The sequence below is a fragment of the Oncorhynchus nerka genome, linkage group LG13, assembly GCF_034236695.1.
Source record: "Oncorhynchus nerka isolate Pitt River linkage group LG13, Oner_Uvic_2.0, whole genome shotgun sequence".
Lineage (NCBI taxonomy): Eukaryota > Metazoa > Chordata > Actinopteri > Salmoniformes > Salmonidae > Oncorhynchus > Oncorhynchus nerka.
Genome location: NC_088408.1, coordinates 24,671,768 through 24,687,646, shown reverse-complemented (window position 1 = coordinate 24,687,646; position 15,879 = coordinate 24,671,768). Strand labels below are relative to the sequence as shown.

Sequence of the window (15,879 nt, the reverse complement as noted above, 5' to 3'; positions counted from 1 at the left end):
ATCAGAAAATCACCAATAGCAAGAGCGACATCATTGATGTATACAGGGAAAAGAGTCGGCCCGAGATTCGAACCCTGTGGCACCCCCATAGAGACTGCCAGAGGTCCTGACAACAGGCCCTCCGGTTTGAAACACTGAACTTTATTTCAGAAGTAGTTGGTGAACCAGGCGAGGCAGTCATTTGAGAAACCAAGGCTATTGAGTCTGCCGATAAGAATGCAGTGATTGACAGAGTCGAAAGCCTTGGCCAGGTCGATGAAGATGGCTGCTCAGTACTTTTATCGATGGCGGTAATGATACCGTTTATAGGACATTGAGCATGGCTGAGGTGCACCCATGACCAGCTCGGAAACCTGATTGCATAGTGGAGAAGGTACGGTGGGATTCGAAATGGTCGGTGATCTGTTTATTAACTTAGCTTTCAAAGATTTTAGATAGATATAGGTCTATAACAGTTTGGGTCTGGAGTGTCTCCCCTTTTGAAGAGGGGGATGACATCTGCAGCTTTCCAATCTTTGGGGATCTCAGATGATACGAAAGAGGTTGAATAGGTTGCAACAATTTCGGCGGATAAATTTAGAAGAGAGGGTCCAGATTCTCGCCCATCTGATTTGTAGGGATCCAGATTTTGCAGCTCTTTTAGAACATCAGCTATCTGGATTTGGGTGAAGGAAAAACGGGGTGGGGGGGGTTAGCCAGGTGGAAAGTGTGGCCAGCAGTGGGAAAATGCTTACTGAAATTCTCGAATATCGTGGATTTATCGGTGTTGACAGTGTTTCCTAACCTAAGTGCAGTGGGCAGCTGGGACGAGGTGCTCTTGTTCTCCTTGGACTTTAGTGTCCCAATACTTTTTGGAAATAGTGCCACAGGATGTAAATCTCTGTTAGGAAAGCAAAGGCTAGCTTTTTCAAACTGGCTTTGTGTATTGGTTCCTGACTTACCTGAAAAGTTGCATATCGTGGGGGTTATTTGATGCTAATGCAGAACTTGCTAGTCAAGGGCAATCAAGTCTGGGGTGAACCAAGGGCTCACTATCTGTTCTTAGTTGTACGTTTTTTGAATGGGGCATGCTTATTTAAGATGGTGAGGAAAGCACTTTTAAAGAGCAACCAGGCATCCTCTACTGACAGAATGAGGTCAATATCCTTCCAGGATACCCGGGCCAGGTCGATTGGAAAGGCCTGCTCGCTGAAGTGTTTTAGGGAGCGTTTGACCGTGGACCTATTACGGACGCAGGCAATGAGGCAGTGATCGCTGAGATCCTGGTTGAAGACAGCAGAGGTGTATTTAGAGGGCAAGTTGGTCAAGATGATATCCGACAGGGTGCCCATGGTTATGGATTTGGGGTTGTACCTGGTAGGTTCCTTGATAATTTGCTTAGATTGTAGGACAGTTGGGGTGTTAAGCATATCCCAGTTTAGGTCACCTAACAGTACGAACTCTGAAGATCGATGGGGGCAATCAATTCACATATGGTGTCCAGGGCACAGCTGGGGGCTGAAAGGGGTCTATAAACAAGTGGCAACCATGAGAGGCTTATTTCTGGAAAGGTGGCTTTTTAAAAGTAGAAGCTTGAACTGTTTGGGCACATTCCTGGATAGTATGACAGAACTCTGCAGGCTATCTCTGCAGTAGATTGTCACTCTGCCCCCTTTTGGCAGTTCTATCTGGACAGAAAATGTTGCAGTTGAATGGAAATTTCAGAATTTTTGGTGGCCTTCCTAAGCCAGGATTCAAACACAGCTAGGACATCCGGGTTGGGGGTGTGTGTGTGTGGGGGGTGTGTGTGGGGTGTGTGTGGGGTGGGGGTGTGGGGGGAGGGGAGAGTGCACGTGTGTGTGTGTGTGGGGGTGTGTGGGGTGGGACCGTGTGTGTGTGTGGGTGGGACCGTGTGTGTGTGTGGGTGGGACCGTGTGTGAGGGACCGTGTGTGTGTGGGTGGGAACCGTGTGTGTGAGGGACCGTGTGTGTGTGTGTGTGTGTGTGTGTGTGTGTGTGTGTGTGTGGAACGTGTGTGAGGGACCGTGTGTGTGTGGGTGGGAACCGTGTGTGTGAGGGACCGTGTGTGTGTGTGTGTGTGTTGTGTGTGTGTGTGTGGTGAGGGACCGTGTGTGTGTGTGTGAGGAAGGGACCCCGTGTGCGTGCGTGTGAGGGAGGGAGTTTGCTTGGGTGGGAGCGGGGAGTGGGAGCGCGCACGTGTGGGAGGGAGCATGCGCGTGTGGGGGGAGCGTGCGCGTGTGGGGGGGAGCGTGGGAGGGTGCGCGTGTGTGTGTTGGGAGCACGCTGTGTGTGTGAGAGGGGCCGTGGGTGTGTGAGAGATAGGGAGAGGACAGGCGTGTGTGTGCGAGAGAGTGTGTGTTTGTGAGAGAGGGAGAGTGATGGAGAGAGCGAGATAGTGAAAGAGAGGTTTCTCTTGCAGCAGTAATTGGTCAGGATGTGGGCTGGCTGGACGAGCGCTCCCTTCTCTCTCCCCTCCCAGTCGGCTCTGCTCCTTTCTGTTCCGCTCCCATCTGTTCACCTCGCTTCTCTCCCCTCTCTCTTTGAGCTGACTGACCTCATAGAGGTGGGGACTTGTCTTTCCACTGACCATCCCAATATACAGAATAGCTCTCTGCTTTAGAGCATGTACCAGTTTTAGTGTGCGTGTGTGTGAGGCAAAACTTCCCGATGCGTGGAGATGGACCTAAACAGTTAAAGGATACTGGGATATCATCAGCAACTGGCTGCCCAAAGGAAAGACTGGCTGTTGGAACAGTCTCAAAGGTGAGGAGGGTCTTCCTAACGCTGTTGTTCTGTAATATTGCTATATACTGTACACTTGTACTGTGTGACTAAATCAGACTTTGTCAGGGAGATTCACAGCAGAGGTCTTTTTGAAAGTGTGTATCAGTTTTAAAGTAGTGAATTTGTAAGGCTGAATCCCCTGCCAGAGTCTCCTTTACATTAACTCTAGACATGGTTTTCCCCTGCCAGAGTCTCATTTAATCATCATTGTGGTGGTTGATGCGCCTGGGCTGCTCTGATCTGAAAGGACTCAGTCCAAGGTTTTAATTTAGCCTGGAGCTTATGGATCCCTTGGATCCCCCTTTAATTAGATGTCAGTCTATTGGTATTATAGCATTTATCCTCTCTTCTGCAGTTAAGGTAAAGGTGTGTGTGTTTGTGTGTCACTGTCTAGTATCTACTAGTGTCCAACAGTGTATACATCCTTCTGGTTCTCTGAAGCTTCATGTTTGTGTATATGATCATGCGGGGCTGCAGGTTGGCAGGAACAGTATCCTATGTTTAGTGTGCTAGGATGTGTGTGTGATGGAGGGTTGTTGTAGTATAATGTATTGAGATGTTAGTGGGTTTTTTGTCTTGTTTTATTGAAATGGAATGAAGACGTGTGTCTGGATCTTAATGTTCTAAGCCTTCTATGATTGAAATGTGATTTTGTTTGATGTGGAGGATAATGAAGGATTGATAGGGTTTTGGCCTGTTGTTTTGTCATGTTGAGGTTGTTAGAGTCCGAGGTTGACAGGCAACATCTCACCTTTCGAACTCTAGTGTGTGTGCTTGATTGTGGTTGTGTGTGCCCTTATTGTGAGAGGGGTAACTGGGCCATCCAGCCAAACTGCGTCACACACGGAGGAGGACAGAACAACTTGAAAGTACTTTGTCTTTGGATCATATTTAGCCTTGATTTATTTGAACTTCTTACATAATAGAACAGTACTGTTTATGTTTACATTTTGAGTTTCATAAACTCCAAGTTACCAAGGAAATGTGGGTGTTTCATTGAGACGTGTCTGTTCTTCCTATGTCCAGGGGGCTGTGTTTAGTTGTGTTGTAATGGTGGGAATAGAGGGTGGAGGAGAGGTAGGCCCTTTCACAATCTCTTCCTGCTGGACCCTCATCCTGCATTTTTAATCTGAGTCCAAACACAGCTTCCTCTGGTATGTCCCCTACACACACACACACACACACACACACACACATCTCACACACTACCATGTCCAAATGTAAATGGCAGCCTCCTCTCTTTCTTGCCCCTTTTAAGTTCTGTGCCCCAGTTCACTCCTCCCTCATTTCCACTCCTCTTCCGCCTGTAGTGATTTGTTTACTCATTAAGCCGTTTATGTCAATACTAAACACTATACAAGTTACTACCTTTTATAGTATTGGATGTTGTAGTTTCTATTGTGGTCAAAGAGCTGCTGCTGCTGTTTCAGTGGCAATGCTGTTCGTTGTTGTTGTTTAGTCTCTTATAAGGCAGAAGCTGCTCCTTGTTTTCTTCATGGGTTTTCCAGTTTCTCTGGTCATCCCGAGGGATACCTGCTCTTATAGGAGCTTTATTCACAGTCTGAATTCTGTCCCCCGGACATACATTCCTGGACTTGTCCCGGCACCGTGGCCAGACTGCTGCACGCTGCACGCTGCTCAGGGAATATGGGAAGCTCATAAGGCAGGAATCTTAGGAAAATAAATTAGACACATTATGGAGGCCACCAGGTGGAGGATAGTGCTTTTTAATTGGTCTGTCAGTTATGTAATTTTTTTATTCACTGCTATTTATATGGACATTAATCGTTCTGAAAACCCATATGAAACTCTGGTTGCACTGTTAGGCTTTAGTTGACAGTACAGTCAAACAGTACAGTCAAATATCAAAAGAGAATGTAAGAGGTGAGGTATGCAGAATGAATGATTGTTGACTTCCCTATAGTGACATTAGGTGAATGTGGACGAGAAGAACGGAGCTTCCCTCAGATCTACAAGTGATCCATCTCTGGGCTGACAGTGTAACAGGGTCACTCCCACTCTATCTAGCCCTCAGTACTGAAACCCTCCTCCTCTGCTCCCCATACTGGTTTACTGTAGAAACACACTGGCCTCATTGTGACTGGCACAGCTGGGAAAACGAAGGAGCTGTCAGGTCGTCTGAGGAAGCGCACACACGCTCACTCTGTGCCGACTGCAATAACAACCACCCCCATTCCCGTCTATATCCCTCCTCCTCTTGGGACAGATGCTAAAGTGCCGAGGGGGTTTGAACGAGCCACTTTTTTCCTTTCGTGCAGAAGTTTTTCACAAAGTTTTGTTTCTCTTCTTTTCAAGCTCTCTGGTCGTGTGTGTGTGATTGAACCCTTACCCCACTCCAAGTGTCTGTCTGTCTTAGTGCTATGAGAAATAGAGGGCTTTATTGACGCTCTGCTCTCGGTGCCTCTCTTCACTCCCTTCCTCAGGCTCGGGGGTGAGCTGAGCGCCAGACTGTTTCCATGGTGACCACAGCGCTATAGCCTCGATCATCCTGGCAACCACACAAACCCTCAAACCCTAAGTGTGTGTGTGTGCATGTGTTTGTGGGTGCCCTGTGTTAGCCATGAAGTGGAGAGAGGCCTTGTGATGGGCTGTTTTCAGAAGAATTGTTTTGCTTCTGAAGAGCCAGAGGGAAAGTGCAGGAGTTGTAAAAAGTTATATTAGTTAGGAGGAAACGGGTGTCAGATAGGATAGGCTGTGACTGACTGTAGAGATTGGTCCTTAATGAACTGTCCAGACTTCGGAGCAGGAGCGCTGGTCAATGGTGTTGTGTATTTGCTTAGCCAGGGGGTGCTCGTTATGTGGCAAGGGGAGAAGGCAGTCGGTGTTTGGGGTCAGGGGGAGAGGGGGAGGAAGAGGCCTTCAAGGGTCAGTGGGTCCCCTTAGTACTAGAGGGGTTGTGCTGCTGGAGATGGACTACTTACTGGAGGTGTCCTGAGATGTATTGGGTTGGGGGCTCTAGTTAGAGTTCCCACTGAGACGGTTCACTAACGTTGTATGGTAACCTACTGACCAGTGACCAGTAAGCTGCACTGACCAGTAGGGGGTAGGGGGGGGGGCAGTATTATTGTATGGTCAGTAAAAGGGGGAGGGTTTAGGGGACGCCCTGCTGCTGGGACCAGTACCTCTCCTCTGAAGAAGGGGGACAAATAGCCGACCTACTCGTGTGTGTGTGTGTGTGTGTGTGTGTGCAGCAGCTATTGTCTAAAACGTGTGGTCATTAGCTGGTGTCTGTCCTGACGTGAGCTGAACTGTCCGCAGACTAGGTGATCACTCGTGAAAATTGAAATTAAATATTTGTAACCGTTTGTAATAAACAAATGGTGTTCATTTGGAACATGTGGCAATTACCTTGGCTTATGTGAGTTAAATCTGTCAAATGTGAGAGAGAATTCAATTTGAGTATGACCAAAATCTCATATCCCCGATATAGGTAATTTCATATCCCGATAACGATACATATCGCGATATAGCACATTTTCTGTAAATTCAATGAATAAATTGTTCATATATCGCCCAGCCCTAGGCGGAGGTAACAACTGGAAGCTGTACAGATAATTTCCTGCAATTCTACACTTTGCCATAGGGTGGAGAGACATTTTTGCAGTTTCAAAGAAAATTTCCTGCAATTCTATACATTTTACCACGACTTATGCCATGTTAACCCTTTGACGCTTACGGACACATGGGTGTGATCATTTTACAGTTCTCCCTGCAGCATACTCTCAAACCGGTGTGATTAGAACACTTATTTAGAACGTCCAGTTACGTTTGAGGCAACAGACAGCATTTGAGGTGGCCACCTGTTTTTTTCACAGAAACGTTTTGCACAATGTTGGATACAATGAATTTGTATTAGGGTATTGAATTTGTTTTTAATATTTTTGAATGTTTACAGCACAAATTGAATCATTGAATTCATAAATTGAACCTGTTTTTCTTGATTTGAAACGGAATTGAATGAATATTGCATTCAGTTTAAAAATCAAATGTAAATATAATTGAATATTCAAATTCAATATTTATATATTCACTTTCAATATGATATTGCATTCATTGTCTGTGTATCAAGTTTACAAACCATAATTTCAATTTAATCAAAGTTTCATACAGTTGAAGTCGGAAGTTTACATACACCTAAACCAAATACATTTTAACTCAGTTTTTCACAATTCCTGACATTTAATCATAGTAAAAATTCACTTTTTTAGGTCAGTTAGGATCACCACTTTATTTTAAGGATGTGAAATGTCAGAATAATAGTAGATAATTATTTATTTCAGCTTTTATTTCTTTCATCACATTCCCAGTGGTTCAGAAATTTACATGCACTCAATAAGTATTTGGTATCTTTGTTTTTATGGCGGTTTTGGAGCAGTGGCTTCTTCCTTGCTGAACGGCCATTCAGGTTGTGTCGATATAGGACTCGTTTTACTGTGGATATAGATACTTTTGTACCTGTTTCCTCCATCTTCACAAGGTCCTTTGCTGTTGTTCTGGGATTGATTTGCACTTTTCGCACCAAGTAAGTTCCTCTCAGAACATGTCTCCTTCCTCAGTGGTATGACTGCTGCATGGTCCCATGGTGTTTATACTTGCGTACTATTGTTTGTACAGATGAACGTGGTACCTTCAGGCGTTTGGAAATTGCTCCCAAGGATGAACCAGACTTGTGGAGGTCTACAATTTTTTTCTGAGGTCTTGGCTGATTTCTTTTGATTTTCCCATGATGTCAAGCAAAGAGGCACTGAGTTTGAAGGTAGGACTTGAAATACATCCACAGGTACACCCCCAATTGACTCAGATGATGTCAATTAGCCGGAATTATCAGAATCTTCTAAAGCCATGACATTTTCTGGATTTTTCCCAAGCTGTTTAAAGGCACAGTCAACTTAGTGTATGTAAACTTCTGACCCACTGGTAATGTGATACAGTGAATTATAAGTTAAATAATCTGTCTGCAAACAATTGTTGGAAAAATTACTTGTGTCATGCACAAAGTAGATGTCCTAACCAACTTGCCAAATCTATAGTTTAACAATAAATTTGTGGAGTGGTTGAAAAACGAGTTTTACTGACTCCAAGCTAAGTGTATGTACACTTCCGACTTCAACTGTGTAACTTCTCATACTGGTACTTTGCCAGTCAGGAAAGGTAGAGCTGAACAGATCGAATCAAACGCTTACTATGGTAAACAGAAACTTATGGCAGTTTCTGAAGCCAATGTGGCATGTTGAATTCAATTTCTTAAGCTGAATATGACTCTAGCATTTGAACCATTTTGGCGATGAGTTATTATGACCCCATTCCTGAACGCTAAGACTCTGGCGCTTGGATGTGCGTTCTGTTTCCCTCTATGAGGATCACAGGCCAAGTTAGAAGAGTGTCACAGAAAAACGCAATTTGTCCCCAATGAGAATGAGTCTGACCCCATTTAGTCGTCTGGTCGATTGTTTGGTCAATAGGCTGTTGGTTGACCAAGATCTGATTGTATTTTCTTAACTTACCACCACTGTGGAGCTTCTCAAAGTAATTTTTTCTTCACCTCAAACAGCAAGTAAACAAAGTCTGTTTTTACACCCATTGAGAATGACAGTAGTTCCTCAACGTAGCCTATTTGAAATATATTTCTAGCTCTCTTTTGATAACCGCTTGGTGGTAAAGGGAGAAAAAATGTAATGCTCTGATCCAGGGGAAATGTCATAAAATAGGCCTACCCATTTACTTATTCTTTGCGTAAATTGCCTACAGCTATGTGTATCCTGTCTGGAGCTCTGGTGCAGGAAACTCTGGGGAGGCCCAGAATATTTATACAATGTTGCAAGTTTGCTACTGCCAGCATCAGGCCATACCAAAGTTAATAGTTGATACAGTATAATGTTTCAAGTTCCTTGCAGACAGGCCATGCGTATCCGATTTCTAGGATATTTATTTTTATCAGGATATTGTCTACCTGCAGGCTTCAATGTTTTTATTTGTTGGCTTTATGTAGACTATTTTTACCTAGTTGGCAATAGAAGCTAATTTTAGAATTTGGATTAACCGCATGATAATGATTTTGAGAGAGCTGGTGTAGCCTATTATCGAGCTGCAACTTCAGGAGCGTAACAGCAGAATCTGCTAAGGCCAGCAGGAGAAGGAGGGTCGGAAACAGCCTAACCAGAAGAGAAAAAAACTATCTTGATCTCTGGCTCCCTCTTGAGTAATTTGTGTCTTAATTATTTAATCAGAATGTGCTTAAAGCATCAGACAAGCTCAGTAGGGTCCTCCAATAATCGGTATCGGCTTTTTTGGGTCCTCCAATAATCGGTATCGGGATGTTGTCTGGTTTTGAATCTGAATTTAGAGAACCGAATTAAAAAAAACTGAATCTGAATGCATCTGAGAAGTTGAATATACATGTCTGAAACTTGGATAAATTTGAAATTATAGTATGTAAACTTGATACACAGAAAATGTATGCAATACCTACCATATTGAAAATTAATTTATAAATATTGAACTTGAATATTCAATTAATAGAATTTTAGAACTGAATGCAATATTCTGTTTCAGATCATGAAGTACAAGTTACATTTCTGGATTCAATTTTTGCATTACAAATAAATAAAAATATTACATTCAAATTAAATTCAATATCCTAATACAAATTCTAAATGATGAAATTCAAATACAGTTTCTGTTGTCACTGAAATCGCACCATAGGGGTAGCGGTGTTTCTGTGCTGTAGGCCTACATTGTATGCCCTCCCGATTTTGATACAAATCATCATGATCTCATTCTGCCAGGTAGATCTACTTTGCAGTCAACATTTATTGGGAAGGTTTGTTGGGAAAGAAATATTCATTCTAACATCGCATGATGACTGCGTTTCGCATTGCAAAGTTTCAACCAAGATTTCGGACCAAACTTTTTCATTGCCTGGCAATCATACCCATTGTTGCCTTAGTTGGCATTTACTGGTAAGTTGAAACGTCTTTCCAATCCTACCGATGTTGTTCACTATTCTATTTTGACACATCAGTCGGGATTAAGAAGTGAGTATACGCAATGCCCACTTAAATAAAATATATCCCCCCACCATTGGTACTTGCCCGATTTGATAATTCAACCATGATTACTACGAGTTTATATAGCTGGCTAGACTAATTTAACCAATCTCAAATAATTTTTCCTGACATGGACTAATTAAGTCACTGTCAGTTACTGACATATCAAGAGAAACTGCTGATACACAACCCCATTTCGAATTTGCACCTTGTATATTCTACTATTCTAACTCTCAACAGAGACAATTGAGACCCCGACTGAGTTCCCCAAAACATTTTGGTGGTCACGGGCCCCCTAGCGGCGAGGGCCCTAAGCGACCGCTAATGTCACTTATACCTGGTGCCGGCCCTGGAGAGGGCACTTACTGTGGAACTCCGGTCCTTGTACTTTGCTGTGGGAGAGAGGGGAGGAGTCAGGGGAGGGGAAAGCCCAGTGGGGAGGGAACAGGGGAGAGCAAAGGCCATTCACTCTGATGCACACGCAGAGATATACAGACACATATGTGCTACCACTAGAGAGAGAGAGAAAGAGAAATGAAGGCTGTCTGAAAGAGCGACCGAGAGCCCAATGAGAGACCGTTTTAGCAAGCCAGCGAAGGAGAAAGAGAGAGAAAGCTATACAGAGCATCAGACAGAAAGAATAGGATAGCAAAAGTGGTCAGCTGCTACACCAGTAAGAGGTCTCTGTGATAGGTGGCAGAGTGAGTGTGTTGGGAGCAGCGGACTGCACGCTTGCTCCCTGAAGAAGGAAATGTATCGGGCTGACTGAGAGAATGTGAGGTGTGCTGTGGGAATTCTGCTGGCTGCGGGAACTGGGAATACTGCGATCAGAATAGTCTGCTCCCTGTGCATATGTGAATTTTCCTGGACTGTTGTTTTCTTTCAAACCTTTCACTCCTGTTATTTTTGCTAAAGGAAATTCAAAGCCATTATGCCAACTGGTAAGCAGAATTTATTTCAGGTATTTCTAATGTAGACTGTTTTATGTCCTAGGCCATTTGAGAGCTCAACATCAGTTTGTTTTGTATGGTAAAAAAATGCCTAGATATATATTTTTTTTCCTCAGGTGTTTGATCTGCAGTCAAAGGTGCAACAGAGTTTAGATTTCCTTATCTTTCCTTAAATAATTATTATAATTTTTTTGTGGTAAACTGGGGTCCTTGTGGTTAATTGAAAGTCTTTGAAGGTGACTGCATTGATGGTGTGTCTGGTAGGAATGAGTACTCCTGTTCATGTTTTTATTCACATGGATGTAAGAGCTGGCTCTGTTTTTGTTCCACATCTAATTATTGCTCTGGTAAAGGTAATTTGAATGAAACTTGTATTGTGTGCTTTTGTCGTCCTTGTTTCTTTGTTAGTTAGTTGTGTGTTGTATCTAGCCCTCTTAATGCTGTCAGTTGTGGTTGTGTGTTGGCTCCTTTTGTGTGTTGGTGTGATATCTTCTCCCAGCTGACACTGTTGTGTGAAGTATGTGTGACCTATATGTCGACTGGTTCTCTCCCCTATGCTGTGATCAGTGTTTTCTAGTTTTCCTGCTGAGGCAGTTGAAAGGAACATATTTGCTTTTTCGCAGGGTTGTTGGTTCTTGTTCTTGTTGTTATTCCATTGCAGATTACGAGTGATTATTTCAAATTCAGATCATCCTTAATTCCTCTCCTGTAATTTCTCCCCCACAGACGTTGTTTATAGGTAGAGCCTATTCTCAATTATTTGAGAGGTGGAGAAACAGTTGAAGTCGGAGGTTTACATACACCTTAGCCAAATACATTTAAACTCAATTTTTCTCAATTCCTGACATTTAATCCTAGTAAAAAATCCCTGTTTTAGGTCAGTTAGGATCACCACTTTATTTTAAAAATGTGAAATGTCAGAATAATAGTAGAGGATGATTCAGCTTTTATTTCTTTCATCACATTCCCAGTGGGTCAGAAGTTTACATGCTACCAAATACTAATTGGGTGTATTGCCTTTAAATTCTTTAACTTGGGCCAAACTTTTTGGGTAGCCTTCCACAACCTTCAAACAATAAGTTTGGAATTTTGGCCCATTCCTTCTGACGGAGCTGGTGTAACTGAGTCAGGTTTGTAGGCCTCCTTGCTCGCACACGCTTTTTCAGTTCGGTCAACAAATTTTCTATAGGATTGAGGTCAGGGTTTTATGATGGCCACTCCAATACCTTGACTTTGTTGTCTTTAAGCCATTTTGCCACAACTTTGGAAGTATGCTTGGGGTCATTGTCCATTTGGAAAAACCATTTGCGACCAAGCTTTAACTTCCTGACTGATGTCTTGAGATGTTGCTTCAATATATCCACATAATTTTCCTACCTCATGTTGCCATCTATTTTGTGAAGTGCACCAGTCCCTCCTGCAGCAAAGCACTCCAAACAACATGATGCTACCTCCCCCGTGCTTCATGGTTGGGATGGTGTTCTTCGGCTTGCAAGCGTCTGCCTTTTCCCTCCAAATAATACGATGGTCATTTTGGCTGAACAGTTCTATTTTTGTTTCATCAGACCAGAGGACATTTCTCCAAAAAGTGTCTTCTTCCTTGCTGAGTGGACTTTCAGGTTATGTCGATATAGGACTCGTTTTACTGTGTACTTTTGTACCTGTTTCCTCCATCTTCACAAGGTCCTTTGCTGTAGTTCTGGGATTGATTTGCACTTTTCGCACCAAAGTACGTTCATCTCTAGGAGACAGAACGCGTCTCCTTCCTGAGCGGTATGACGGCTGCATGGTCCCATGGTGTTTATACTTGCGTACTATTGTTTGTACAGATGAACGTGGTACCTTCAGGCATTTGGAAATTGCTCCCAATGATGAACCAGACTTGTGGAGGTCTACAATTTTTTTTTCTGAGGTCTTGGCTGATTTCTTTTGATTTTCCCATGATGTCAAGCAAAGAGGCACTGAGTTTGAAGATAGGACTTGAAATACATCCACAGGTACACCTCCAATTGACTCAAGTTGTAAATTATCAGAAGCTTCTAAAGCCATGACATCATTTTCTGGAATTTTCCAAGCTGTTTAAAGGCACAGTCAACTTAGTGTATGTAAACTTATGACCCACTGGAATTGTGATACAGTGAAATAATCTGTCTAAACAACTGTTGGAAAAATTACTTGTGTCATTCACAAAGTAGATGTCCTAACCGACTTGCCAAAACTATAGTTTGTTAAGAAGACATTTGTTGTTGTTGTTGAAAAACAAGTTTTACTGACTCCAAGATAAGTGTATGTAAACGTCCGACTTCAAATGTATATCCGGTATAGATACTTTCCTGTCAGTCAATGGAAGAAGCTTCTCACCGAGGTTGTTGACAGAAGTTTATACTCAAATAATGTTTTCTGTGTAAAAGTGTCTGTTTGCTAAATTGACATGGAGTTATTTCCATGCAATGTTTCTATTTAGAGTTGATTTTTCGCATGGGCCATTAATGAGCTATGTCAGTGGTGTAGTGCCTGGAGAAGTGTGTACTCTAATTTAGCAAAAAAATAATCCTGACCGGTTCGTCCGGCGAAGGGAAGGCCAACCCAACCTGTACTTTGCAGGTAGGCTAATAGTAGGCCTCCAATTGAAACCCACATTAGGCTGTCAGTTAAGTCAGAAATTAAGAGGTTTTTAAAAACAACAAAATTGGGTGTTCTAAGTCCACAACAATGCCTGAACCACATCGGGATGACTTGAGGTCTGGGGAAAATGTAAGACATTTTTATTTTTCATGTAGTTTCCCTTGAATTAAACTGTGCTGCAGGCACCTAGCAATGTTGTGTGGTTAGTATTGTTTCTGTAGCGCACATGAGATGGAGTTTGCTAAATAAATGGACACTGGATTGATGCAAATAATCATGGTATCATTCTGCCAGGTAGGCATAGGATACTTTGTAGCTTGTGAACATTTAATAGAGATGGTTTCTGGGAAAGCCTTTCCAGCTACCAGAAGATGGTTAGGTCTATTATTAGCATCACTATATTTTTCCTGTTTCTTCATTGAATGAAACCTGGATATTTTACTTCATATTATGAGGCATGTCTTTGCTTCAAAGTAACCTATAGCAAAAATACCACCATAGAAACATGGCGGCAATTATTTTCTTGTATACGCTGTCCTGTTCTTTCATTGTCTGGCAGCCAAAGACATTATGCTAGTCATATATCAACCCATAATAGTTCATTCATCTTTAGATCTTCCCTCTTTCTAAATTTATAGCAGATATTTCCATCTCTGTCTATGAAACTGCTTGCAACCGCTTGTATGTGCATGGTGTTTTCCCGCAATTTCATTTTGTAACATTTCCGTGAAGGCCCACTGGCCGTGTGCCTATTGCTGCTCTTACAATGTGAAGAAATATTAGTTTATCAACATTTTAAGCTAAACATTCTGATCTGTTCCATCAACGTTATTAATTGATACGGCCTATTCCACCACCACACTACTTTGATACGCATCATGGGGATTAAGAAGTGAGTATATGCAATGCCGTATACTTGTGTATACCCATAACTACACCATTGGGCTATGTTGACTCTCTTTTTAAATTGTGTGTTATTTAATTTCTCCATCTCTGCTCTCCTGGTATCTCAGAGGGCTTTTTGTTAGTTGGTGTGTGTTGGTTTCCTCTCCATACCGGACTGTCTGTCTGTTTTGACAAAGTAGCTGTCTGGGTAGGGCTGAAATGCCATTCTGCAGCCCATGACCCAAATTAGAGCCCTCAGGGGTGGCAGGAAGGGCGCGAGGGGCTGAGGCAGGGGGGCTAGAGGGGGGTATAATTACTATTGAGAGGCTCAGTGGACAATACACCACCAACCTACCCAAGCTCAGTAGGACATCTGCCCCCATACTTAGCTAGCCCTGCTGGGGGAGGGAGGGTGGGAGGTCAATTTGGGTGAAATTGCTCAAACAAATCAATATCTTCCCCTTTCACCCTCAAAGCTCTCATGTCTATTGGTGTGTGTATTGTTAAAAGAGAGGTAGGGAGGCTGTGGATGACAAGCACAGGCTAGTGGGACAATGCAGACATTAATAATGTGGGAAGTTGTAAGGGATACTAGTGAGAGAGAGAAGTGAAAATCTATGTCAGGCTTGATGAGCGGGAGGGATAGGATAGGAACGCAACTATTTCAGTTCCTATGGTGTGGATTTCTGTGGGGTGGTGAGATCCAATCACTTTTGAGAATAAGCCCAGTATGTCACATAGTCATAGGAAGGGCGAGAGAGTGTGCCAGGGGGCTTGTTGGTGTCCCAAAGGTGTTTGTGTGTGTCTGTTTGAATAAAAGGGGGTGTTAGTGGACTTTTCCCCACAGCAACTCTCTCTCGCCCTCTCCGCTTTCAGCTATACCACCCCCAACCCCCCTGAGCCCTCTCCCACTGTTTTAATAACACAGAATTAACACTATACTAATGTGTCCATACTGTTATTTTCATGTTATAGACACTACTAAGATACGAGGTGTTCATATGTTATACACACTATACAGTGCATTCAGAAAGTATTCAGTCCCCTTGACTTTTTACACATTTTGTTACGTTACAACGTTATTCCAAAAATTGATTAAATAAAGGTTTTCCCTCATCAATCTGCACACAATACCCTATAATGACAAAGCGAAAACAGGTTTGTAGAATAAATAAATGTATTAAAAATAAAAACAGATTCAGACCCTTTTTTATGAGGCTCCAAATTGAGCTTGGGTGCATCCTTTTCCATTGATCATCCTTGATGTTTTTACAACTTGATTGGAGTCCACCTGTGGTAAATTTAATTGATTGGACATGATTTGGAAAGGCACACACCTGTCTGTATAAGATCCCACAGTTGACAATGCATGTCAGAGCAAAAACCAAGCCATGAGCTCAAAGGAATTGTCCGTAGAGCTCAGAGACAGGATTGTGTCGGCACAGATCTGGGGAAGTGTACCAAAACATTTCTGCACCATTTGAAGGTCCCCAAGAACACAGTGCCCTCCATCATTCTTAAATGGAAGCAGTTTGGAAACACCAAGACTCTTCCTAGAACTGGCTGCCC

General features: G+C 42.9%; 1 protein-coding gene across 3 annotated transcripts in view; it reads left to right on the top strand.

Moving 5' to 3' along the window:
- The window catches only part of LOC115139295 (pleckstrin homology domain-containing family G member 1), a 132,741-nt gene that overhangs the window by 52,179 nt on the left and 64,683 nt on the right, over positions 1–15,879 (top strand). Inside the window, exon 1 of one of the 3 annotated variants that reach the window (XM_029676499.2) lies at positions 2,351–2,762. The exons of 1 other annotated variant lie outside the window; for it this stretch is intronic. Coding sequence is in view for 1 of the 2 variants with exons in the window: in XM_029676498.2 (XP_029532358.2) it covers positions 10,782–10,791 (10 nt within the window). In the remaining variant the exon portion in view is untranslated. Of the gene's footprint in view, positions 1–2,350; positions 2,763–10,336; positions 10,792–15,879 lie in introns of those variants that run through there. One more of the 3 variants, XM_029676498.2, reaches the window with a different exon arrangement.